This window comes from Urocampus carinirostris, chromosome 5, assembly GCF_059441175.1.
Source record: "Urocampus carinirostris isolate Australia breed hairy pipefish chromosome 5, RoL_Ucar_1.0, whole genome shotgun sequence".
NCBI lineage: Eukaryota > Metazoa > Chordata > Actinopteri > Syngnathiformes > Syngnathidae > Urocampus > Urocampus carinirostris.
This window is the reverse complement of record NC_142353.1, coordinates 38,040,455-38,066,756: the sequence shown is the minus strand read 5'-3', so window position 1 is coordinate 38,066,756 and position 26,302 is coordinate 38,040,455. Positions and strand designations below refer to the sequence as shown.

The window sequence follows — 26,302 nt, the reverse complement described above, 5'->3', positions numbered from 1 at the left end:
AATGATAGAATGAGCAAGCTAACAGCAAGTTCAACCATCCAGTAAGTTTTATCTTGTGGCATGGACTTTTATCTCACTATGGAGGATTTCATATCTATTGATGATTTTATTACAAAGGAGCAGCACATAAGTTTCATTTATAAGACAAACGTTTTTCTATGTTACTGCTTTAGCCAACCCCCTATTGGAATATGTGTGTGTATTTTATTTTATAATTTTATAATTTAGGCTATAGCTCAACAATTTTTGGTTAGATATTTTGTTGTTTTGGGCAGCGCAGTGGAGCAGTGGTTAGCGCGTGTGCGGCACAGTTCTGATGTCATGAGATCGAACCTCCTGTGTGGAGTTTGCGTGTTCTCCCCGTGCTTAAACAGGTTAATTGGCCGGTCCGAAATGTTCCTAGGTGTGAGTGAGCAAGTGTGTTGTCTGTCTCTGTGTGCCCTGCGACTGGCTGGCAACCAGTTCAGGGTGTCCCCTGCCCACTTCCCGATGATAGCTGTGAGGGGCTCCAGCACTCCCGTGACCCTACTGAGGATAAGCGATACAAATATTGGATGGATGGATTTTGTTGTTTCCTTTAGTCAGTCAGTGGTTTATGTTTTGGGGTTTTCTTTTGCTTTGCAAAATGAAAAGCCACAATAAGAAAAAAAATATGAATGTATGTTCATTTATTTGTAAATCAATGACTGGCTCACCAACCTCTTTTTTTAAAATGGATGACTTTTTTAACCACTAATAAGCGTTTAAATAAGTGGAGATGACGTATGTCCGGTCATTTATTTTTCCACTCGCCACGACGCAGCCTCCTTTTATTTTACCCGCATTGTTGATCCTTAATCAAAATCAAACTTATTAAATACCGAGACTCGTATAGGATTATAAGGTCGAAGCAGTTGAAGTCGTCCCTTCTGAAAAAAATCGGACATTGTTTTGATTAGCTTAGCCTAGCTTAGCCTATTAGCCTGGCTCAGTGTTTCTGATCTCGCTTCCCTGAGTTTACGACGCTGAATCTGCGAGCTTTTAAGATCGGAAATGTTCTCTTGTCAATAATTTGACTCAGTAGGGATCAAGTGGAATTGTCTGAAAATGTGCGAAACAACAAAAGTCGAGTACGAAGAGGAGCGACAATATCGACTATCGGAGGCTTTCTGCGAGAAGCTTCAAGGAGATACAGCAGGTTTGTTATTTTAGTACTTGTTATTTTTGATACAAATTCTCAATATAAATAGTCTGTGTCATTGTTCTCTACGTTTTTAATCCTATTTAGGTTTAAAGAATCCTCCAGTTCTCGATTTTCCTATTAAATAGAGGCCAAAAAATCAAGTCAGATTAAAAAAATATATAAACATTTACCCTGGGTGGCAGATACGTTACACAAAATACCAAAATGCTTACAAATGTTATTAGTTTAAATACCTTTTTGTCGGGGTAAATTATTGATTTTCGCTTGCAGAAAGCTCGATAGCTAGATCATCCAATGTGTATGGTGCAGAGACTTGGAGCCTGAACGCAGATGTGAGAAGGAAATTAAATGTTTTTGAGATGAAGTGTTTGAGGAGTATGTTAGGAGTGACAAGATTGGATAGATTGAGAAATGAAGTTGTGAGAGACAGACCTAGAGTAGTCGTGGAACTGAGCAAGCCTGTGGATAAGATTACTCGGTTGGTTTGGACACATGGAGAGGATGGAAGAGGAGCGAATGTTGAAGAGGATCTACGGAGCAGAAGTAAATGGAAGGAGACCAAGAGGAAGGCCGCGATAGACGTGGATGGATGGTGTTATGAGTGAACTGCAGGAAAGAGGTCTAAATATGATGGAAGCTAGAGCTCTTGTTGGTGATAGGAATGAGTGGAGAGGTGTTAAAGGATAGTGTGATGTTTAGATGTGTTCTAAGGGATGGGTAGGGCACCTGTATGATGCGGCAGGGGTAAACCAGTGAAAGTTGTTGGGCCCTGATGTTGAAAAGAAGAATGTGTTGTGTCACCCTGACCCAAGTGACATGGTCGCTTTCTTGTGTCCCGATTCATCTGGAGGGACGAAAGCATGACCAACTTGGGTGCCAAGGTGCTTAACTTGTTTGAGCATTTAGGTTGGCCGTGGTCAATTTTTTTTTGTGTTTTTTGCTACTTTTTCCTTTTTTCTTTTCTTTGTTTTCGTATACGTGTTTGTTTTGCTGTCGGTCACCCTCCTTGAGGGATATGACCAAGGTAGTTAGATAGATCATCCAATGTGAACAGTAAGACATTTTGGATGGGTCCACCAGACACTGTTTGATGTTGTCACAGGTCCACACTAATTTTGTTGGATTTTCAAATGAAAGAGGAACATGTAAGGCAATGTTTTTTGTGATTTATCGTATATTTCTAAGTACAATTACCTGGTTAGTGGTGGCCAGAGCGAGAACCTCACTTGCAATGGGCCCTTCGGGGATAGTCGCGCGGATTATAAACCGTAGGTGAACATATTACGCCATTTTCCTTCCGAAATGCTCTACAAAGAAAGATCAAAATGCCCCTGACAGCCCGGCTGAACAGAGTGCACCCTTATTCAGGGAGTGGAGGGCAGAATGAACGCAATGCGACCCTCGGGGGTGGCCCGGACTCACTAAAACGCCTTGGCGCTAATAGTTCGCTGTTCACCGACTGAAGCGAGTCCCAGAGATCGCCTTATTTGAACTCGAACCCCTACACCACACGATTTTCTCTAGCGCGTATGGGTCCTGTTCGTACATCTGTGAACCTTTGTCGTCGTAACTTAGCCTGGAACGTTTAACAACAGCCAAACTAGAGCTTTGATCGCATTATTCGGAATGCCAATCACAATAACCAAGAGGAAAATCTACCTTGCACCCATCCAGCTTGGCCACTACTCCTTGGGTTTCCCGGATGTTGTCCAGGTGACTAGGAACTACCTATACTACTAACTTGTTTCTACTTCAATACAAAAACGTACCATTTAAACGGTTATCAAGTTGTTTTTTTCTCCCTGGTGCACTCGGTGGTGTTTCACGAAATGTGTTGGTCAAGCTGTCGTTATTGCATCTCATTTGTTTACAAGATCGTGTAAAGCAGACATCGAGAAGGGGGCACGTGTTAGTGCGTATAATTTGTATTACTTCAAGACCAGGGTTAATTACCAAGAGTTTTAAAGTGCAATGTCCCAGTTCTAAGTGCAATACCTCGGTTTTAAGTGCTAAATCCCAATATCTCGGCCGTGTATAAGATTTATTAAAAAGAGGAATTATTTTAACGCAGGATTCTCCCGTCCCCAACACAAGCCGTGTGCCAACTTGGGCAAAGCACATTGGCTTTAATTCAAACTTGTTGCCCCTGATTGCATTCAGTGTGTCAATAGCAGGAGAGATGAAATGTTTATTATTAATATGATTAATAAAGAATTAAAGCCCCTACCCTACCCCAACTTCACATATTGCCACATAGCAGGCTTCAAAATCAAATTTTTTGAATGAATCGAAAACACATTTTGCTGCGATCACAATCAAAAGTATTTTTTGGTATGTCTCTATAAGTTTTGCACATCTTGAAAAAGAAATTCTTGCCCATTCTTCCTACGAAACATCTCAAGTCCCTTAAGGTTGGATGGTGATCATTTGCGTACAGCATTTTCCAGATCTTCCCACAAATTCTCAATAGGATTGAGGTCTGGACGTTGGATTGGCCATTCTAGGACCTTTATATAATTAGCTTTAGACCATTACATTTTGGATTTTGCTTCATATTTAGGGTCGTTTTCCTGTTGAAAGGTGAACTTGCGCCCCATTTTCAGGTCTTTTGCAGACCACAACAGATTTTCTGCCAGAATTGCCCTTTATTTGGTTCCATCCGTCTTCCCATCGACTCGTCCCAGTCCCTGCTGAAGAAAATCAACCACAGAATATGATACTACCACCACCATGTTTTACAGAGGGAATGGTGTTTTTAGGGTGATGTGCAGTGTTACTATTGCGCCAAACGTAACACTTTGCATTCAACCGAAAAAGTTTCAATTTTGGTCTCCTCTGGAAAAAGCACCTTGTTTTACATGTTATTTGTGGCTTCTTGCAAAAGCTAGACACTGTGTGTATTGTTTCACATTAGGTATTAATGGTGTAATGACATAATGTACTCAGAGTCTTAAGGCGATACCATGTTCCTCTTCTGTTGTCTCTTTGTGAAAATAAAAGGTGTTTGATGAACTGAAAAAATTTGTAGTGATAAAAGGAAATGTAATCAAGGAGGAGCAAATGTGAGTCTGATGATTAGTTTGTATTGAGGGGCCTAATGTAGAATTATTCTATTTTCCTGCAGATGTCAATGAAAAATATCTTCCTGCTGGTCAGCAGCAGCAGGAGTTGCCTGGTGTGAAAAATGAGGAAGATTTGGAGCTTGTTCACATGAAAGAAGAGGAGCAGCTCCTACAAAACATTAAAGAGGAGGATGAGTTTTTTGTGACTGAGGTCCATCTCAAGACTGAAAATCAAAAAGAAGAGAAAAATTGGAGGGAACCTCAAAGCAGCAGCTCAAGTCAACGCATAAAAACTGATGACGAGCAGCGTGAAGGCTCACAAAAAGGCAACTGGTTGGCTCCTCTTTCAGATGGTGACCACTCAGCTGACACAGATTCCGATGAGCAGTCGACAAGTCCCACTGATGGGAAATCCTTCAAATGTGACCATTGTGGAAAAACATTTCAATGGAAGTCTCGTTTGAGAAGGCATATGATGGTCCACACGGGTGAGAAAGGTTTTGCCTGCTCAGTTTGTGGCAAACATTTCTCTATGCGTGGCAATTTAAACAGACATACAAGAACACACACTGGTGATAAACATTTTGCCTGCTCAGTTTGTGGTAAAATATTCTCAAAGAAAGGGGAACTTAAAATTCACATAAAAACTCACCTGGGTGGGAAACCGTTTTCCTGCTCAGTTTGCAGTAAAAAATTTGATTCGAAAGGGAATCTTAAAAGACACGTGAGAACCCACACAGGCGAGAAACCCTTTTCCTGCTTAGACTGCGGTCAAAAATTTGCTCACAAGAATTCTTTAAAATATCACACAAGAATCCACACAGGTGAGAAACCTTTTGCCTGCTCGGTTTGCGATGAAAAATTCTATGCAAGAGAGACTTTGGAAAGGCACACAAGATCCCACACGGGTGAGAAACCTTTTGGCTGCTCAATATGTGGGCAAAACTTTGTCTACAAAGGATCGTTAAAAAATCACACAAGAACCCATACAGATGAGAAACTCTTTTCCTGCTCTATTTGTGATCGAAAGTTTGCTCTCAATGTAGCGTTAAAAATGCATACAAGAACTCACACTATTGAGAAACCCTTTTCCTGCTCAGTCTGTGGGCAAAGCTTCACTATAGAGTCATCATTACAATATCATATAGCAACCCATACAGGTGAGAAACTCTTCTCCTGCTCAGTTTGTGGTCAAAAATTCAATTCTAAAGGCAATCTTAATAGACATGTCAGAACCCACACGGGTGAGAAGCCTTTTTCATGCTCAGTTTGTGGGCAAAGCTTTATTCAAAAGGCATCATTAGAGTATCACACAACAACCCACACAGGTGAAAGACCCTTTTCCTGCTCAGTTTGTGGTAAACAATTCTATTCGCAAGGGAATCTTAACAGACACGTGAGATGCCACACAGGTGAAAAACCTTTTATCTGCTCAGTTTGTGGGCAAAGCTTTTTTCACAAGATATCATTTGATTATCACACAAGAACCCACACGGGCGAGAAACCATTTTCCTGCTCGGTTTGTGGTAAAAAATTCTATTCAAAAGCGAATCTTAAAAGACACACGAGAACCCACACAGGTGAGAAACCTTTTGCCTGCTTAGTTTGTGGTCAAAACTTCGATGACAGGGGATCTTTAAAGTATCACACAAGAACCCACACTGGTGAGAAACCTTTTGCCTGCTCTGTTTGTGGTCTAAAATTCTCTGCGAGATGGAATCTCAAAAGACACACAATAACCCACGCAGTTGATAAAACCTGTAATAACTAAAGCTTGTTGTGATCTAATTTTTGCACTTTTTATTAAATTAGAACATTTATAACTGTACAATCTGCATACTTGTTATGTATACAGCTGTTTAAATTCTTACACGAACCTTTCTAATATGAAAAAAGATAATATTATTGGGGAAAATACGTCAATAAAGTATTTTATTGTCTCATCTTAGGGTTTTGTTTTCAATGTAAAATTTACTAGTGGAAACCTTTTTTGAACTTTCTTTATTGAAGTTTCCGAGATCATTCAGCTATTATTGTATTTGATAGTGTATACAGTCACCAGTTCACAAACATTAGGCTTATATCCCTACTTTCTCTGCTATCCGAAAATCTAGAGAAGCTATTGGTCATGTATTAAAAGCTCCTTATAACAGTTACAAATTCCTAAAGTTATTTTATCTGTATAGCCCTTAATCACCTGGCTGCACAGACCACCACTACAACATTCCCTGGTCTGAATTAACGTTAGCTTCGTGAACACTGTGCTGCTGCTCAGACAAGCATGGATTGCAAACAAATGTCTGGCACACCAACTAACTCATTTTTTTAGATACCATTAATTATTCATGTGTTCATTTTTTTCAGATTTGACATTTGTGATGAGGGGCTATACAAATAAACATGACTAAACATCCCTTGATGGTTCTTGAGCTACTCTTTAACAGTAAGATAATAAGATACAAGAAGTAACATGAACTCGATAGCAACAATCATAAACCTTAAATTTTTACTACCTGTTATGGAGTGTGCGCTGCAAACCCAAGAATTTTTGATGAGTGCTTCAGTCCAATCTTTTCACTTTAATGCTTTTAACCGAAACTCTTCTTTTTAGTATTGTTTTGCCTCCAGCTACGATTGTGACATCACGCACGGCGTGGGTTCTGAAAGGGTCTATTGTTTTTTATTCAGATGTGAATAATTTATATTAGAGTTGATTTTATCTATTTATTATACATTATATTGTATATTTTGCCAACTGAAGTGCAACTCTACTTTCATTGTAGCAAACACAATGATAACAAAATTGATTCTGATTACGTATCTATTGTTTATTCAATAGGGGAAGCGCATAGAATTCATTTTATAAAGTATGGTAAGACAAAAAGTTGTTTTTGATACTACAGTTTACATTTTGCGTTCTTGCTCTGCCAATCAAATGATTAGTAAAATGTAGGTTCAGTCACTTGTAAAATTGACAACAATTTATTAGACAGGAACCTCAGTCATATATTGTTAAATGAAAGATTTTGTAAAAATCACTAATAAACAATAAGTAATAGACCATGTCCCTTAAGTTTTCCTTTCATATAGAAACAACAAAACAAAACAAGACTAAGAGGAGTGATCTTACAGCAATAAAAATATTAAATACTTAATCACTGGGGGAAGATTTTGAGTATCACATTGTACAATACGCATTGCATTATTTGTGTCTTTCAATTTTTTGTTAAAAAATAAACTTTATGGTAATGACATTTAAAGGCACAGGTCCACATTTATAATCCCACTTTATTGGAGGTAATTTATTGTAAATAAATGGATCATATCCAATCTTTTAAGTCACATAAAAGGAAAATAAAGAATGACCACCAGTAAAGTTAAAACTGACACCATAAATCCTCACTGGGACATTTGTGGGTCGGCATTAGCTCAGGAAGTAGAGCGCTCGTCTTGGGATCAACAAGTTGCAGGTTCGATTCCCATCTCCCCCGTGTTATATGTCGAAGTGTCCTTGGGCAAGACACTGAATCCCTAATGCCCCCGATAGCAGGTCATTGCCTCGCATGGCTGACGCTGCTATCGGTTTGTAAGTGTGTAAAAGAGAAAATGGTGAAGCTCATTGTAAAGCGCTTTGGGAGGTCTTCATCAGGGTTGGGTAGGGTTACTTCAACTGGATTACTTTCAATTACTTTTAGATTACTCCAATACCAAATATGCTAATAAAAGACAAAAGAAACTAAATATGAATAAAATGACTAAATTTTGTGCAGGCTCGGGGAGTAACAGAATACATGGAACGGCAAAAATGATGTTTGGATTTATTTTCATTTTGTTTCTGTCGCATTTTATGTTAGTTTTGCCGGAGATCAAAGAGATCAAAGCCAGGAGAGAAAGCTTACCACGTGTTGTGAGTCATCATTTTATTCATATTTAGTTTCTTTTGTCTTGTATTAGCATATATGGTATTGGAGTAATCCAAAAGTAATTGAAAGTAATCCAGTTAAAGTAACCCTACCCATTCCTGCCTACGACCTTAGTGATGAAGGGATCTAATCACCGACACACCCATTCCCTTGGTACAGACAAAAATCCGTATAGGTGGGGGCGATAACGCACGAAAGCGATGAACGCCAACCGCTGTTGAGCGCGAAGAAGACAAAATGGAAGTGACGTATTTCCGGTCATTTCTCCACTCTCTCGCCACTTCGTCTGTTTTTATTTTACCCGCATCGTCACAGGTTAATCCAAGTCGAACTAAATGACTTTATTTCTTTTTCTTTGGACTTGTCTAAGATCGAAACTGTTTGATTCATCCACCGATACTTTTGTGCAATGGATTAGTGAATTTAGTTGAGCTTAGCCAATTACCCTAGCCTGATTTTTCCAAGCTCGTGGGCTGCTTACAAAAGGAAAATATCTTGTGAATAATTTGACACAGCAGAGATCAAGAAGAGCTTTCAAGTGTCGTGAAAATGTCCGAAACACCAAAAGTCGAATACGGAGAGGAGCGACTACGAGTGTCGGACGCTTTTATCAAGCAGTTTCAAGTGGTGTCGGACAACTCAGGTTTGTCAATTTCTTGTTGTTTAGAGTTTTGCAGTTTTAATTTAAATGGTTGCTGTTGGATTTCACTACAGAATTTAAATGGGTTTAAAGAGTGTTACTCTCGATTTTGTCTATTTTTTCCGCCGGGAAGCCTAATGCTACAAAAAACGCCGAAGGACGAAATCTCGCGAGGCGGCACGAGTTTGAGTGCAGAGCGTAACGAAGAGTAGGGTCTGTTTTATACTTTTTCTTAAATATTAATGAAAATGACAATCAAAGTTATAACAGTAATAACAATAACAGTGTCGTGAATTTAAACAATATTAGTACAGTAATCTCTCGCCATTATTTGGTTGACCTTTTACGGTTTTGCCAGTTCACGCATTTATAATGTGTTCTGCATTCTGATTGGCTGTACCAGGAGTCTTAAGGCCGAGTCCCATTCTTCGCACTTTCACTCGCTATGTGCCCTAGTCACTCGGTTTGCGCGTTCACGTGAAAATGGAGTGTGTCCCGATACTCTCAAGTCCGAGGCAGAAGTGACCTCAAACCATGTCGTAACCACTTCAAGACCGAGGGGGCTCCCTACCTCACTTGGCGGCGAAGTGACTACCCAGAAGGCTTTGCGAATTCTCAATATCAACAAACATGCCCGGAAAGGAACCGCACAAATGTAAGTAGTTTTCCACAACCACGCATGTATTTGCAACAAAATGTATTGAGATATCTTAGTTGGACGTAAATGCAATAGAAAATCGTATTTTCGCGTTAAAACATGAACATTGCAAAATCGCTACTTTACGAAGTGCACAAATCTACCAAGGGAGCTGCCAAAAAATAATCTTCACGCTACAAACTCTAAAGTAGGATAACTGCAGAAAATCACGGTTCAGCCCATCCCTGTTTGTATCTTAAACGAGTCGTGCTTTTACATGTACATGGCCAGTCGCTAAAGGAGCATAGTCAGAATAACGTTCTGGACATACGCGCTTGTTTACTGCACACAATTTCGGGTGTCGTGTTTTATTTACAATATGATTATTTCATGTGAGATCAGAATGCATTAGTTTTCATCATGCATTATGAGTAATGTCTCCGAATTTCACGTGGAAATACAGTTGAAACAAATTACTATCACACAGTCCACTGCCTTCTCTGTAAACACATATTAAGTAAACTAATTACCTTTTCAACATGTTGTCCAAATGTGGAGACAATTCTAAAGCATATGTGATGCTGGCCAATAGAAGGCTCTTACAGCCATAAGAATAACATGTCAATTTTGTGTATCTATTCACTATCAAATAATTATCCAGAACACATCCTATAATTTCTCACATCAACTTGTTGAGCATCCTATACACAGTTGTTTTTGTGCAATACACAAGCATTAAGTAATTCTTGTTTTTTCCACCCAACCTAAAGGCCAATGTAGAACGTCCCGTGGAAGAGCTGGCCACCATCACAGCTACCACGCCATCCACACCGACGGGCACGTCGTTGGCATCTTCTAATCCGGCGCCAAACCCCAAATCACCCAGAAAAAAAAGGAAGCACGATACACTCCTTGACTTTTTGAAAGCGGAGTCTGCCGGAGTGAGGAAAAGGCTCGAGGAAACTGTGGCCAAAACTGAGCGGTTCCCGTCCTTTTTGGGAAGCTCGTGGACAAATTTCCAGAACAGTGACATCCCTGCAATGTTTCCCTTTGTTTTATAAAAGGAAAATATTTTATTTTATTAAGAACTCAATGAAGTTCCAGTTTGTGTTTTCCAGCTTTATGGAAGTATTGGTATATTTTTGTTACAATTTGTGACATATTATTTATTTACTATTATGTATTTCGGCCCAATGTGATTTTGTTTTTCTGAAAGTAAACTATTATTTAAACTGGAGTGATTTGTAGTTGTTTTCTGTCCAACAGTCACATAGTTCACACACAGTATCTCACATCATTATGAAATAAACCACCAAGGTGTTACTCAAAATAAAGATGTTTATTGAATAGTAATGCAGAAAAGCACGGAATGCAAATGTGGGTCTGACTTCCAAAGCCTAAAACATGGCTTTTGGGCAATTTATTCCATATTAACTGTGGACAATTCTGTGTATCGTGGACCTGGGAACCCTGAAGACCCGTGACACCACACGGTAGGACAGACCGTGGGCCAGCCAGTATAGGCCCTCCAGCCATGGCCCTGTTCCCTCTTTAGCAGCTCCTGCAGGGCCCACATGACCTTCTTGCTCAACCTTAAGTCCTGAATGAGTTTTGACTTCACATCGAACCATAAGCACAGGATGGGAACATTCCTGTCCAACCTGTCCACGCTTATGGGACAGCCACTCTGGAACACAATAGATAACAGACAATTTAGACATAAATGTGGGCATAGATGATGTAAGCATCATGAAAACATGTTGAAATGAGCTTTTTTATATCCAATGACAACTCTTTTGAATTAAATTCCTTATGAACCAAGGTTTTTGGGTCGTACAGGGAAGTTTGGTGACGATATTATGTCAGCTTAAGGGTCAGGTGGACTGTTCTTGTGTTTGTTTACTTTTCATCATGTCACACACTAAAGACCCCTACTATATGTCATAAAATGGCATTAAGATACTAATAAGTAGATTGCCATTTATGTCTACACAAACATAAGGTATTATGTGAACGTGCATTGTATGTTAACTTTTACTGTATTTGACCGAACGGGTCATTTTTTTAATGAGTGTACGTACCTTGTAAAGATGAATCAGCACTACATAGCGCCGAAGCTGTCTTCAGTATAGCACATTTCTCCTCCGTTTATTGGAGACACGGAAAAGATGATGAGCTTTCAGGCAATCGGTAATAACACAGCAGTAGCGGGCATTTTTAACATTGCACGAACTCTCCAACTGACACACTACAAGTTGAGACTCGAGTTGTTTACATGTGACGTAGACCAATACGTCACTGAGGTCTACAGCCAATTAATATTACCGCCATCTCCTGGACAGGGGTGGAACCTTGCAAGTCTTGTCCAAGCCATCTCCGCTTTGCACTTCACTCGCGGAGGGCACTCCTCTTCGAGGGACCTCACTGGAGGGTCCTCAGGGCCGAGTGAGAGAAATGGGATTGGGCCTTAGACTGAAATGTATTCGTTTGAGTTGGGCCCAAATTGGATTTTCCACAATAAAAGCTTCGATGAAAATATTGCACTTTTGACAAAAGACTGCACTTATGTCTTTGTCATCAATAAGAAATCAGTAAACATTATATGCAGCAATATTAAAAAATGGCGCTCCAGGGTAAGCGCATGATAAATACATTAAAGAAGGAAAAAAAGATAAAACACTATCATAATAAAAGATAGAGAAAATATTTACCACTGGCCTCGATTATAAAAATACTTTAATGTTTGTCGTTGAAAAATGATACTGCATCGTAACAATAGTGCAATGATAGTCTGTGGTTTGCAATAACCTGTGCAGCCCTTTGAGAATCTTTGTGATTAAGTGCTATACAAATAAACATGACTTGACTTTCTTATTAAAAGCGGACCTCAGACTATGATTTTGGGGTTTCAATTGGTCCTTGGGCCGTAAGTTTGAGACCCCTGGGCTTAACAGTCTCCCTACTTATTATTTTTGGACGATACAGTAGGTATTTGTGAGTAAAAACATTTATACAATACTTTTATTTGTTAAACAAATGCCTGAGTCCGAAAAAAGGTTGTTCTTTAATTTTCGGTGTATAATAGATTATGTAATTATCTAAAAATATAAAGGTTTCTACTTTTTGCCTATCACAGGTTCTTGTGGAACGTTACCCGAGTAATAAACAAAGGATTACTGTATTACAGGTTATCTGCCTGCCATAACTTTGAGTATGTCAAAGAAGGAGTGAGTCTCTAAATAATTTCTATCAAAGGTATTGTTTTTTTTAAATAATACATGCAAACCAAATTCTCTCTATGGCCGCTAGAGAGCTGTACATTTATTTAAAACAGACACTCAGCATGCACACTGAACGAGTTAGAACCAGGAAATACAAATTTGCACCGTGATGTCTCTCATCTCATCTCATTATCCGTACCGCTTATCCTCATTAGGGTCGCGGGGGGGCTGGAGCCCATCCCAGCCATCTCCGGGCAGTGGGCAGGGGACACCCTGAACTGGTTGCCAGCCAATCGCAGGGCACACAGGGACAGACAACTCATTCGCTCATTCACACCTAGGGACAATTTGGACCGGCCAATCCACCTGAAATGCATGTTTTTGGAACGTGGGAGGAAACCGGAGTGCCCGGAGGAAACCCACGCAAGCACGGGGAGAACATACAAACTCCGCACAGGAAGTCTGTAGCTGGATTTGAACCCATCACAGGTTCCCATGACATGAACTGTGCCGCACAAGCGCTAACCACTGCGCCGCCGTGCTGCCCGCACCGTGATGTATCCATCTAAAAACAAGTTGCCGACTTTAGGGCACCCAATATAGTTACAGCCTTAATAGGCCCAGTCTTTTAGTTCAATCTAAGGTAGTCTAATCTTATTGCCCATGCACTGCTAAAACTTTCATTTTTTTTAAATTTCAAACCAATACAAAAAATAGGGCAAAAATCTATTTTTCATAGCTTCCACTTGAGTTTTTATAGCGTAGTGAGTTGGTTCAGGTGTCAAACTGCATTCACTCTATTGTTAAAATAAACCTGTTCACACATTTATTGCCAAACATGAAGATATTTTCTCCATGATTTGTCAACAATTGTGTTGAGTTTCGAGTTTGTGATTATAATATGTAGGATTGGTCATTAAATGATAAAGCTGAAAAACAAAGCTTCAAATTTAGAGTTGACATTCTTATTTGGCCTTTCTGAGAACAGAAAGTCTGGATCCGGCCCCAAAGCTAAACCGAGTTTGCTACCCCGCTGTTATAGTAAGTGTAGATCCACCATATAATCAGGTACAATATTTAGGTGTCTTCATCTCATGACATGAGCAGCTCTCCGCCAATTAACTGCAGCACATTCTGATCACTATTAAAAGGCTGAATGCAAACTTTTACCTTAAACCGCATGCCAAGTTATCAGAAATAAAACTAGCCAAATAAACCAACCCTGGCAGAAATATATCTGTGTTGTGTGGTTTCCATCCACTTCTCTCTATGTCGCCATCGTAAGGACTTCATCTCCCTCGAACCGCAGTGACCATTACATCCTCCTTTGCCAGGAGTGTCTCTAAGGCTGATTGTATGTTTACTATCTTTCTAATATGATGTTGTGGGCTGCAGTTGACCACTCTCCACACCGATTGCCTAGGAGCACCGCAATCTGGTTTGATTCCTCCATCGCTGCATCTTCCACAAAGAGTGATCTTCACTTGCAATGTGAGGGTTGTACAGCCCAACTGGGAACCATGCCTGCCCTTGCAAACCACACAGACTTCAATCACTGCCCCCATCCGCCCGGAAGGCATTCAGTGTGATCACTAAATAGGCAGAAAATACTGGAACTTCCCCGGTCTAATACATCCACTCCCTGCGTTTCTTCTGCTGTAGTTGAAGGAATAATAGATTATGGTGTTTCCCAGAAGATCCTAAAAGAGAACATCCTGCCATGCGTTTGTTTCCTAAAACTGTAGGGTCTAAAAAAGACCACTTACGTGTGGGAGAGCTATAAAAGTTGGATAACGCTAGAAAATACACCAGGCATGAGACTTGTTGAGTTTTCTTTACAACTGCAGTTGGAGAAGAAGAAAGTCAGATGGAGCCAGGAATTTAACACTTTCAGCTCGTCAGCATAACTCCTTCTAAAAACCTCCCCCCTTCTGCGCTGTGTTTTATTGCAGTCACAAGAGTGGAATGTTTGAGACAAAGAGAAAATACCATCCACCCTGGAAAAGTACCAGCACTTTTAAACAAGGACAGGAAGACAAGGAGATGCCAAAAAGGGCCATAAAACTGATTAGAAATACACACCTTTGAGCAAATATGTTTCAGCCTACTTTACAAAAGCTCAAGCGCTCTTGAATCACGCAGCAGTACAACGATCTAAAACACACCATGTCCACATCATGGCATAAAAAACAAAGTTCTGGAGTGGTTGTGTTGTGTTCTAAATGGACAGTTCATGCTAAAAAACCCTCATTATAGCAGATTTGTAAACATTTTCAACGAAGATTGGGCCAAAATTTCTCAACAGAGTTCTGAAAGACTCTTCACCTATCACAAACATTTTGTTTTTGTTATTGCTGCCAAAGGTTGCTCAAATTGCTATTAGGTGCAGGGAGCCATTTGTAAAGGTAAAAGAAAAGCGATTTAAGAAAAATGAACCAAGGAGGAGCAAACGTGTGTATAATTAGTTTCCATTGAAAGGTCTAATGTAGAATTATTATTCTATTTTCCCGCAGATGTCAGAGAAAAATATCTTCCTCCGGATCAGCAGAAGCAGGAGTTGCCTGGTGTGAAAAATGGTGAAGTTTTGGAGCTTGTTCACGTTAAAAAGGAGGAGCAGCTTCCACCAAACATTAAGGAGGAGGAAGATTTTCAAGAGTTGCATGTGTCTGAAGTCCATCTCAAGACTGAAAATCAAAAAGAAGAGAAAAATTGGAGGGAACCTATAAGCAGCAGCTCAAGTCAACACATGAAAACCGAAGGCGATGACGAGCAGCGTGAAGGCTCACAAAAAGACAGCTGGTTGGCTCCAATTTCAGACGGTGACGACACATCACTTTCCGCTGACACCGATGTCGACGAACAGTCAAAAGGTCTCACTGACAGGAAATCCTTCAAATGTATTCATTGTGGGAGAATATTTTCCTACAGATGTCGTTTGAGAGCACATTTGCGTGTCCACACAGGTGAGAAACCTTTTTCCTGCCCATTTTGTGGGCAAAAGTTTGCTCAAACTGGAACTTTGAAGAATCACACAAGAACCCACACGGGTGAGAAGCCCTTTGCTTGCTCAGTTTGTGGTCAAAAATTCTCTTTTGCAGGGAGTCTGAAATCTCACATGAAAACTCACACAGGTGGGAAACCTTTTTCCTGCTCAGTCTGTGGTAAAAAATTCTTTGAGAGAAACAATTTTGAAAACCACACAAGAACCCACACGGGTGAGAAACCTTTTGCCTGTCTGATTTGTGGTAAAAAATACTACGCAAAAGGGACTCTTCAAAGGCACAAAAGAATTCATACGGGTGAACAGCCTTTTTCCTGTTCTCTTTGTGGTCAAAAATTTGCTGTCAAGGAATACTTAAAAGCACACATAAGAGTCCACACAGGTGAAAAACCTTTTGTCTGCTCCGTTTGTGGTCAGAGATTTGCTCTCAAAAGACATTTAAATATGCACTCTAGAACCCACATGGATAAGAAATCTTTTTCCTGCTCAATTTGTGGTCAACAATTCTATTTGAAAGGGAACCTTAAAAGACACATGAGAAGCCACACAGGTGAAAAACCTTTCATCTGCTTAGTTTGCGGGCAAAAGTTTTCTCACGGAGGATCTTTAAAGCAGCACACTAGAACCCACACGGGTGAGAAACCTTTTGCCTGCTTAGTCTGCGGTCTAAAATTCTCTGCGAGTGGGAATCTTAAAAAACACAAAAGAACACACAAAGGCAATTAACTTTCTTTCTTATTTTGGCATTTTCTATTTTGATATTACATCTATCACTGATCAGTATAAAATGAGAATATTACCTTTGTTCCTGAAGCAAGTTAATAAAGTCTTTTTTTTTGTCATTGATTCCTTATACGTTCTTTTCCAATCTATTTACTACAGGGCAATTTTCTGAACTTAAGAAAGTTGTCAAGATCATCCCCATATTTAAAGGGACATTGTGTTAATATTTAGTGCCTTCTGGTGGCACAAAAAACTTTTATCAGTAAAAAAAAAAACATTGATTGGAAATCAAGGCAAAAATACATGAACTATCATGCTAATGTTAAATTTTTATACTTGATCATAGTTTGAGAAATGTGTTTTAATTTTGCAAAGTGGAATACTTACCTCAAAGTCGCTGCTGTGTTTGTCGTCTTGCTACTACGCTGTGCTCGTGGCACTGATTTTTATTTGCATTTGACAATAGTGCCATTTCATCGTTAAATATTACAATGGGGTTTTAAAGGTGGAGAATGTCACTTTTTCAAATAATAATATGCTGATATAAATACTTTTTGGCAGTGAAAAATTCTGGAAAAGCTATTTGTTGCGTGTTCATAAAGCTTAATTCAATTGGAAATGCGGGATTGGTGGTATTCCTGCCATGCTTTTTGGCCTGATGCAACTCCTCTGGCACCTTTGGAATGCTTGTGTACCCTGAACACTTGAGCCTTACTGGGTCCATCAGCTGGGGACTACCGATCATTGATTTTGTTTGCTTTTTATAACCTAGGGACATGTCTTGGTGGTGAGGAAATGGCTGGGAATTCTCCCTGCCAACTCCACTGATTCCTTAGATGTTGCTTAAAAGCCCCCAGTTCCTTTTCCTTTCCCCGCAGCCACAACCCTGAGTCCTCACCAGACATGAACCTCAGTCGTATATATTTTTAATGAACTAAGTTTTTTTTTTCCACTAAGAGGCGCTAAGTAATAGACCATGTGCCTTTGATTTTACCTTTTGTATAGACTCCTTCTGTATTTGTAAACGAGTGGCCAATTTACGCGTGCGTTGTCATGGTAACAGTGTGTACTATTCAGCGCCTCCTATGGTTTGAAATAACATTTATTCGTTAAAGAAAAACTATCAATTTGGATAAGAAAAATTACATGAACTACCATATACACTTGCATTTTTTAAAATACTCTGAGAAATTTGCATTTATTTTACATAAATACTGACTCAATTAGAGGGAGCTGACATGTTTGTCCGACATCTTGCTGCTTCAGGAACCTCTCCCCAAAAAACAGAGCCCGTCTTTTTTCCCCCCTTTCTTAAATTTCGCTTTTTCTTATCTTTTATTATTGTTTCTTTTTGTTCTGTGTTTTTTCCATTTTTTTTTATTATTTTCTCATCTTTCCCCTTTTTCTTTTGATTCTATCTTTTTTGGCCTTTTTTGTTCTTTTTGCAGTTTTGTCTTTTTACTTTTTTACTCCATTTTTCTCTGTTTCTTATATCTTTCTTTACTAAAGGCTGGGCAAAAATAATAAAAAGAAACGTGGATTGGTGACTTTGAGACTGACTGTCCATAATTTATCATTTTTTTTGCTTGCATGACACAATACATGTCAGTAACTCATGTCAGTTTGTTCCAGCCGATTGGGAGAATATTGTTCCCCGTGCATAGGAACATCTGAATGAGCACAAAGTTTGGGCAATCGGCAAGCTGGTTAAAATCCACTTCTTCCGATAAGTCTCTCTATCCGTTTTGTCGCATCCATCGTACCTTTTCAACGGAGGGATAGAGAAAGGGAAAACATGGCTGGGTTTCACCATGTTTCCTGGCTGAGGAGACAAGGCAGTGGATTTTGGCCTTCTTGATCACAATTGTCCCAAAATGGACACAGGCCAGGGAGGCCTCCCCTTTAAGCGTGTGGTTGGCGCATCCCTTTTAACATGTGATGAAGTCACGGTCACCAGAGGCGGGTCAGGTAACCGGTGAGTTCCTGTTGATGCGTTTCAAAATAAAGTTTTCCAATTTGTTGATTAGAATTAGCATAATAACAACTGTTGATAAAAGGCAAAATATCATTTAGCAGTGGACATAAACATGACAACCAGACGTAGACTGTTAAACTTTTGATTACATATGCACACTTCGGGGTTTCAAATCTTTATTATATGTACAGCTGGGGAGTCTGGTCTCTTCTTGTGAATGGATTGTTTTGTGGGCGGAGTTGGCTGAGGGCATCATCCCTACAGTAAAAAGTAAAATACCTTTTATTACAGAAAGTTAAATGGACAAAAATGGTGTCTCAGATGACCAGTTCAAATTTACAGTAGCTTACGGACATAAGTTAACCTTTCAGAAGACTTTACTATCCTTGGCTCCGTAAATATGGTGTTGGTTTTGGTACTGTTAATAATAATAATAATAATAATTTCTTATTATTAACTCTTTTCCACTACACCTCCAGTTCTGTGTTTGTGTTTTGAAGAACATACCTTGTTTTATGTATTTGATGACCTTTTCTACTAGTTTGGCAAATTCTGTTTTTTTTATCAAGTACACACTATTCAGATTGTGGATTTTTTTATTCGGGCACAAAAACAACTACTACACAGTATATACATTGACACAATATAAAAGTCCTAGCACAGACCCCGTAGCTAATGCTCATAAATTTTGAATTGCTGTTGCCAATCTGTACATATTGAAATCTATTTTTATAAAAATGACTTGATGCACAATTCCTCATGTTCCATATTGTTGCAATTTTTTGAGCAGTATATATTACCAATGAAATATAACTTGTCCTTTTCAAGTGTTATATCTTCTAAAATATCAATTAATACCCTATACATTGAATATTTTCTCTGAAGCCATACTGACTACCATTTAGTATTTTTTTTTCTGTTAAGAGAAGCTTTTTAAACGTAAGTAGTAGCTTCTATATATTGATAAACGAGAAAGTATTCATATCGACCAATAATTTAAGAACTATTGCCTGTCTTCGCTTTGAACTATAGGAATGAGCTTTGCATGTTTCATAAGTTCGGAAAATGTGGTAAATTATACATTTAAGTAAAAACCTCAGACAAAATACTACTGACATTTCAAAAAAAATAATGCCTTGTTCTCATTTTAAACTGGCTAATGGAAGATTTTTAACAGCTTTATACATAACAAGTACACAGGTTGTTTGGTGATAAATGTGATAGAGAATGCAAAAATGATATGACAAGCTTTGGAGATTATTGGTGTTCTCACCAGCACACTTACAACTGTTGCATTTTGCTTTCCTTGGGAGTTTTTACAAATTGAGCAGAAAAAGATTAATTACTCGTATGGGTTCTTGTGTGGTTTTTTAAACTTACCCTGTGGACAAACCTTTGACTACAAATTGAGCAGGCATAAGGTTTCTCACCTGAGTGGATTCTTGTGTGCTCTTTTAAATATTTCTTGAGAGCAAAGCTTTGACCACAAACGGAGCAGACAAAGGGTTTCTCAAGTGTGTGAATTTTTATGTGGTCTTTTAGATATTCCTTGGCGGCAAAGTTTTTACCACAAACTGAGCAGGAAAAGGGTTTGTCACCCGAATGGTTTCTTGTGTGCCTTCTAAGAGTCCCTCTCGTATAGAATCTTTCACCACAAACCGAGCAGGCGAAATGTTTCTCACCCGTGTGTGTTCCTTTGTGGCTTTCAAGATTCCTTCTCTCAGAGAATTTTTGACCACAAACTGAGCAGGAAAAAGGTTTCTCACCCGTGTGGGTTCTCATGTGAGATTTAAGATTCCCACTATACGAGAATTTTTGACCGCATAATGAGCAGGCAAGCAGTTTCTCACCAGTGTGGAATCTTGTGTGCCTTTGAAGCGTTCCTCTCGCAAAGAATTTTTGCCCACAAACCAAGCAGGTGAAGGGTTTCTCACCCGTGTGGGTTCTTGTGTGGCTTTCAAGATTCCTTCTCTCAGAGAATTTTTTACCACAGTCTGAGCAGGAAAAGGGCTTCTCACCCGTGTGAGTTCTCATGTGAGATTTAAGACTCCCTCTAACAGAGAATGTTTTACTACAAACTGAGCAGGCAAAAGGTTTTTCACCCGTGTGTGTTCTTGCATGATACTTTAGAGAACCCTTTTGAGTAAATTGTTGCCCACAAATTGAGCAGGAAAAAGGTTTCTCAACCGCGTGGGCAATCATATGATATTTTAACTTGGACTTCCACTGAAACGTTTTCCCACAATGCACACATTTGAAGGGTTTCCCCCCAGTAAGACTTTTTGACTGTTCCTCGACATCAGTGTCAGCAGAGTGAGATGTGTCGTCCCCATCTGAAATCGGAGCCAACCAGCTGTCGTCATCGCCCTCTCTTCTTCTATGTTGACTTGTGCTGCTGCTTAGAGGCTCTCTCCAATTTTTCTCTTCCTGCTGATCTTCAATCTTTAAATGGATCTTGGTCACAGGAAACGCTTCAAAATCTTCCTCCTCTTTAATGTGTGATAGGAGCTGCTCCTCTTCTTTAATTTGAGCAGCTTCCAAGTCTTCCTCCTCTTTAGGAAGAATATATTTTTCACTGACATCTGCAAGAAACAAGATGAATTATACATTAGACTGCTCAATCCTGACAAAACGCAAATGTTCACATTTGAGATGATCACGTTAATTATCACAAAATATTTCCGGCACAAACGAGCTACGTGACAAAGGCTTGTAGTATTTACAAATGCGCTGTCAAAGTGGCTGACATCTACATTTATCCTGGGAGGGCAGTCCAAAGGACCGAAACCCAGGGAAAGTGAACTAAAGAGAGTACTTTCGTTCTTTTCAGTATGTTTAAACATTTTCACATTGTCAGCACATTTTTCACTTTATTACTTGTTTTCATACTTTACAGTACTGTTTACGGTGGAACCTTCATACAAGTTAAATTAGTTTCAGGATTGTTCTTATAGCTTGAATTGCTGTGTAAAGAACACATTTCCCCATATGATATGGTTCAAAAATAGTTGGTCTGTTCCTGACCTCCCCAAAGCATCCAAGTTAACCCTAAATAGCTATTAAACACATCTTCCTAATCACCAAAAACCCATTTAAATAGTAATTAAACATAAAAAAATACTGTAACAAGATAAAAATATATTAACGAAATAAAATCACACTATAGTCCGAGCATGTACGAGAGTGAAAGGAACGGGTGCAGGAGAGATGCTGTTCATCTTAGAAATTCCCCATTTCACTTAACTGACTTCAGCACATATTTAAGCAATAAACAAACTAAAGGCTAAATCTCAATATATCATGCAAACAATTTCACTGGCACATTTCTATGTGTCACTGCTCCATTGGATCAGTCACTTCTCAAAGTGAAGCAAGGCACACCAGTGTCAATTGAAAATGCGAGGCCAGAAGATTTTTATTCGCTGAAAAGCAGATAATAAGGGACTGAAAAGCCATAAACATGCGTGGGTTGATTCACTTTAGCAAAATTAACGATATCCAAATGACCTAAATTCCCGCTGCCAATTACGGTGCTCCAATTGAGCTAAAAATAAACCTCGCGCGGTGATATATCAGCACTGCCAGACGACTTGGAGTGCTGGTATAGCCGTTGTTTAAAATGGTACTTTGTCTCTATCTTGCGGTGGAATGTTTATACGATTTTTTTTTTTAAGGGAAAACCGTAGTTCGGGCAGCACGGCGGCGCAGTGGTTAGCGCTTGTGCGGCACAGTTCATGTCATGGGAACCTGTCGTGGGTTCAAATCCAGCTCCAGACTTCCTGTGCGGAGTTTGTATGTTCTCCCCGTGCTTGCGTGGGTTTCTTCCGGGCACTCCGGTTTCCTCCCACGTTCCAAAAACATGCATTTCAGGTGAATTGGCCGGTCCAAATTGTCCCTAGGTGTGAATGAGCGAATGAGTTGTCTGTCCCTGTGTGCCCAGCGATTGGCTGGCAACCAGTTCAGGGTGTCCCCTGCCCACTGCCTGGGATGGGCTCCAGCCCTCCCACGACCCTAATGAGGATAAGCGGTACGGCTAATGAGATGAGATGAGAAAACCGTAGTTCATGTGACCCAACCGTAACACCGTACTGGGTTAAAGAAAACTGTACTCATTACGGCAAAACCGGAGTACTTGGCAGGTATGCGTCTGACAGACGGTGTTTTTCCAGCACACAACCATTTCTTGACCCCTGCCTGGAATGTAAATGATGGATAAATCCAAAAAGGGAAAAATTTTGAAGATAACGTAACGTTTAATGCTACGTGGGTAGATTGTTTTACCTTCACTGCTGATGAAACTGGTTTACCAGTCAGGTTAATAATATATGGTGATAATGTAGTCTTTTGTTTTAATTCAGGGGGACAAGTGGCTGCACACTCCAGTACACGTGATGCGCATGTTTTGGGTCTGCATTGTTTGTTCAGTGCTGGTGGATAATATTAGCATTTTTATCTCATAAATAAGAGGACAGATGACTGCAGGCTGTTTGCATTTTTTGTTCACCAAGTGTAAAATGCTTTTTGTTGCATGCAGAAATGAAATTCTGTGTTCTCTGGAGCAGTTTATTAAATTCATTTTCATTATTGCAATAGTTTGTTACACATAGCATAATGCATACACATGCATAATACATCAAATGATGTCAATATGGGTTGTTGCTCCAGGTGGTTTCTTTTCATTGTGGGGCAGTCCCAAATGTCTCTTTAAGTAAAAAAGGTTGTCGACCCCTGTTCTAGACCAGTGATTTTCAACCACTGTGTGTGCCGTGAGAAATTATCCAATGTCCCTTTTTAAAACTTTATAAAACATTTATGAATCATTTTATGCAAATATGTCATTGTCAAGTGTCTGTGATGTAAAAACTGGTGGTATTATAAATTATTGTAGTTAAACATACTGTTCAGTGTCATTTTATAACATTTTTGGTTAGTGGTGTGCCGCAAAATGTTTCCACTGTAAAAAAACAGGCCCTGCTACAAAAAAGGTTGAAAAACACTGACCTAGACAATGAGGGTGCTCAGGACCTTCGTCCAAAACAAGAAAACATCTCAAGGGAATCCCATTCTCCTGGAGATATTGCTTCACAGAAGGGCCAAATGCTAGATTTACCCATTAAACAGAAAACTGCTAGGTCACCCACGCCTTGCCATTTGCCCTCCAAATTACCTGTAGCCTCCCTTTTGAAACTTTAGGAGCCTCTTTTAAGATTGTATAAGCCTTAAATGTACACAGGTTCCCCGAATGGCAGCAGCAGTACTTTGCAGTCACCACTGGCATGAGCACACAATGCTAAGGTTAGCTGATATTTCATGCGCTTATGACCTGGCAGCATGTTCTCCTAAGCAAATGATGAGTGTCCTGCGTGGATCTTTTTTTTTTTAAAGGCTGTGTCATCGCTCTTTAATACTTTCTGTGAGACACTCACTGTCCCCCTGTGCCAAAACACAGAGTGCCAGTCCTTTTCTTGAATTTTTCAACCCAGCCATGGCTGGCCTTAAAACCAACTCCTCAAATATCTCCTCAATTTACGCATGCGAATTTTGCGAGTGAGTTTATCAACATATGTTTTTTTTAAAATCTAGAGTAAATCACGAATGTATTAGTGCATCTAAACAATACGTGTAATAATATTTTTGAGACAAATATCTCCCCCCCTATACACCCCTTTCCAGTCTGCGTCCTCACCGGATCTCCACAACATGTGTGCGCATTGCTGAGAAAACAGCAGGAGCTGGAATGAGTTTGAATAGAGCAAGGAAAGATTTGTATGTTGAGTTTTCAAGAATTACAAAATCAACATGCCCATCTGTTGTGTGTCAGGATACACAAATCCAAATTTTAAGGAACACGTTTTTTTGCAATTCCTAGATGAAACTTTTTCAAAAGCACTGTAGGAGTCTGTTGTTGCAAACCATTGAAACACTGACTGGACCAAGGACATGATTACCAGTGTCCGTTCTTGCTGTGGCCATTTCATATCCGGTAAGTTATCTTGGTGATCTGGTTTAGATTCGCTTGAATGCAGAATGCCTTAGTAAGTGTAAGTAGGGAAAGTTGGTGAATTGTGTTGGCTCCCATGTTTGCTACTACTGGTGTTGGATAGATCTTTTGTAATAATTAAAGCAATAATAACATTACCATAATTATTAGTGTATGTTTTATAAACTATATATTTATTAACAACACATGATTGTATTGTTAATAATAAAAAGGATTGATTAATTGTCCTTATCATTATTGAACCCACACAAACCAACAATGAATTATAGCTACCGTAAATTCCGGACTATAAGCCGCTACTTTTTTCCCAAACGTTCAACCCTGCAGCTTATTCAGTGATGCAGCCAATTTATGTAATTTCTCTAACGGCCGCCAGCGGCGCTCGAGTACCAAAGGTAAGATTTAGACTGGTGGAATATATACGCTGAAGAAGACTGCAACTTCTTGGCTTGTGCTCAAATTAAATTAGCGTAAACATACCCTCATTATGCAAAATGCAAAAATAAGTTGGTGACAGGAATGAGTGGAGAGGTGTTGTGAAAGAATAGTGGGATGTTGGACGTGTTCTAAAGGATGGGCAGGGCACCCGTATGATGCGGCAGGGGTAAACCAGTGAAAGCTGTCGGGCCCAGAACAGAAGAGTGTGTTGTGACACTCTGACCCGAGTGACATGGCCGCTTTCTTGTGTCCTATTTCATCTGAAGGGACGAAAGCATGACCGACTTGGGTGCCGAGGTACTTAACTTGTTTGGGTGTTTGGGCATTTGGGTTGGCCATGGTCCAAACATTTTGGTGTGTGGTTTTTTTCTACTTTTCCCCTTTTTTTACTTTTTTATTTTTGTATGTGTTTGTCTTGCTGTCTGTCACCCCTCTCGAGGGATATGACCAGGGTAGATAGATAGATTATTTCCATTATTTTCTATAAGGCATAACCAAAACACGCTCGAGTCTTGCGGCGCCACGCGAGATTTCGTCTTCGGTGCGTCGTAGCATTAGGCCTCCATGAAATCAGGAGGAAAAAAAATCTAAAGAAGTAAAAAAATCGAGAACCGAAACACTTTAAACCCAACTAAAATAAAAACGTAGACACACTGGCAATTTATATTAGGGCTATGTAAGAAAAATAACAAGGAATGAAACGACAAACCTGCTTTGTCCGACACCCCTTGAAGCTGCTCGCAAAAAGCGTCCGATAGTCGACGTTGTCGCCCATCTTCGTACTCGACTTTTGTTGTTTCGCACATTTTCCCACTCTAAAGCTCGTCTTGGTCTCTGCCGAGTCAAACTATTGAAAATATAAATCTTCCTTTCTTATAACTTGCGAGATCAGCCGTCATAAACTCAAGGGAGCGAGATCAGAAAAAAATAAGCTAGGCTAATAGGCTAAGCTAACCAAACCAATAGCCGAAAGTTGGAAAGAAAGACGATTCAAACAGTTTTGATAGAACCATAAACGAGTCTAAGGCAAGAAAATGGAATGCAATTGTTGAGTTTTACTTCGATTAAGTAATAACGATGCCAGTAAAATAATAAGAGACTGCTTCCTGGCGAGTGATGGTAGAAAATGTTTTTACCGGAAATGCGTCACTCCCAATTTTTGCGACGGTTTTTTAAAATCCATTATTGAACAAAACGCATAAAATGTCCACACAAAATTTCACATCAAGTCGTGTTAATAGTGTAACCAAATTGTACTAACAATCCAAATACTGGAAAAAATAAATAAATATACATGCCCAGGTGGCGATGGGGCGGGGTATAATTTACATACCGTAAAAATACCAAACTGTTCACAAATGGTATTGGTTTTAATTACCTTATGGTTTTGGGAAAACTTTATGGACAAAATGTATTGTTTTACGACACATTGAAAGCACTGAAACATATTTTTCTATGAGGGATTTTGCACTTAATGTTATTTTATTTTTATTTTTTC

At 39.5% G+C, this 26,302-nt stretch overlaps 2 protein-coding genes and 1 pseudogene across 3 annotated transcripts; 2 read left to right on the top strand and 1 right to left on the bottom strand.

Moving 5' to 3' along the window:
* The first annotated feature begins 780 nt into the window (after positions 1-780).
* Positions 781-6,365, top strand: LOC148366271 (uncharacterized). The gene is made up of 2 exons (XM_088336715.1): positions 781-1,177; positions 4,308-6,365. The coding sequence occupies exons 1-2, from the start codon at positions 1,087-1,089 to the stop codon at positions 6,014-6,016; spliced, it is 1,800 nt and encodes a 599-aa protein (XP_088192841.1). The 5' UTR covers positions 781-1,086; the 3' UTR covers positions 6,017-6,365.
* Positions 6,366-8,380: 2,015 nt separating this feature from the next.
* LOC148366270 (uncharacterized) lies at positions 8,381-16,600 on the top strand. Its single transcript, XM_088336750.1, has 2 exons — positions 8,381-8,811; positions 15,180-16,600. The coding sequence occupies exons 1-2, from the start codon at positions 8,718-8,720 to the stop codon at positions 16,391-16,393; spliced, it is 1,308 nt and encodes a 435-aa protein (XP_088192876.1). The 5' UTR covers positions 8,381-8,717; the 3' UTR covers positions 16,394-16,600.
* Positions 16,601-19,756: 3,156 nt separating this feature from the next.
* Positions 19,757-25,928, bottom strand: LOC148366269 (uncharacterized; annotated as a pseudogene). The gene is made up of 2 exons (XR_015850564.1): positions 25,514-25,928; positions 19,757-20,947 (listed from the first exon to the last, which is right to left on the bottom strand). The product of XR_015850564.1 is annotated as an uncharacterized LOC148366269 (transcript).
* Between the last annotated feature and the right edge of the window lie 374 nt (positions 25,929-26,302).

Excerpts from the sequence above, each read along its gene's own strand:
- LOC148366271 (XM_088336715.1), top strand. The coding sequence starts at position 1,087 with ATGTGCGAAACAACAAAAGTCGAGTACGAAGAGGAGCGACAATATCGA. Across the intron at positions 1,178-4,307 it reads GCTTCAAGGAGATACAGCAG|ATGTCAATGAAAAATATCTT; the intron begins GTTTGTTATTTT and ends ATTTTCCTGCAG.
- LOC148366270 (XM_088336750.1), top strand. The coding sequence starts at position 8,718 with ATGTCCGAAACACCAAAAGTCGAATACGGAGAGGAGCGACTACGAGTG. Across the intron at positions 8,812-15,179 it reads AGTGGTGTCGGACAACTCAG|ATGTCAGAGAAAAATATCTT; the intron begins GTTTGTCAATTT and ends ATTTTCCCGCAG.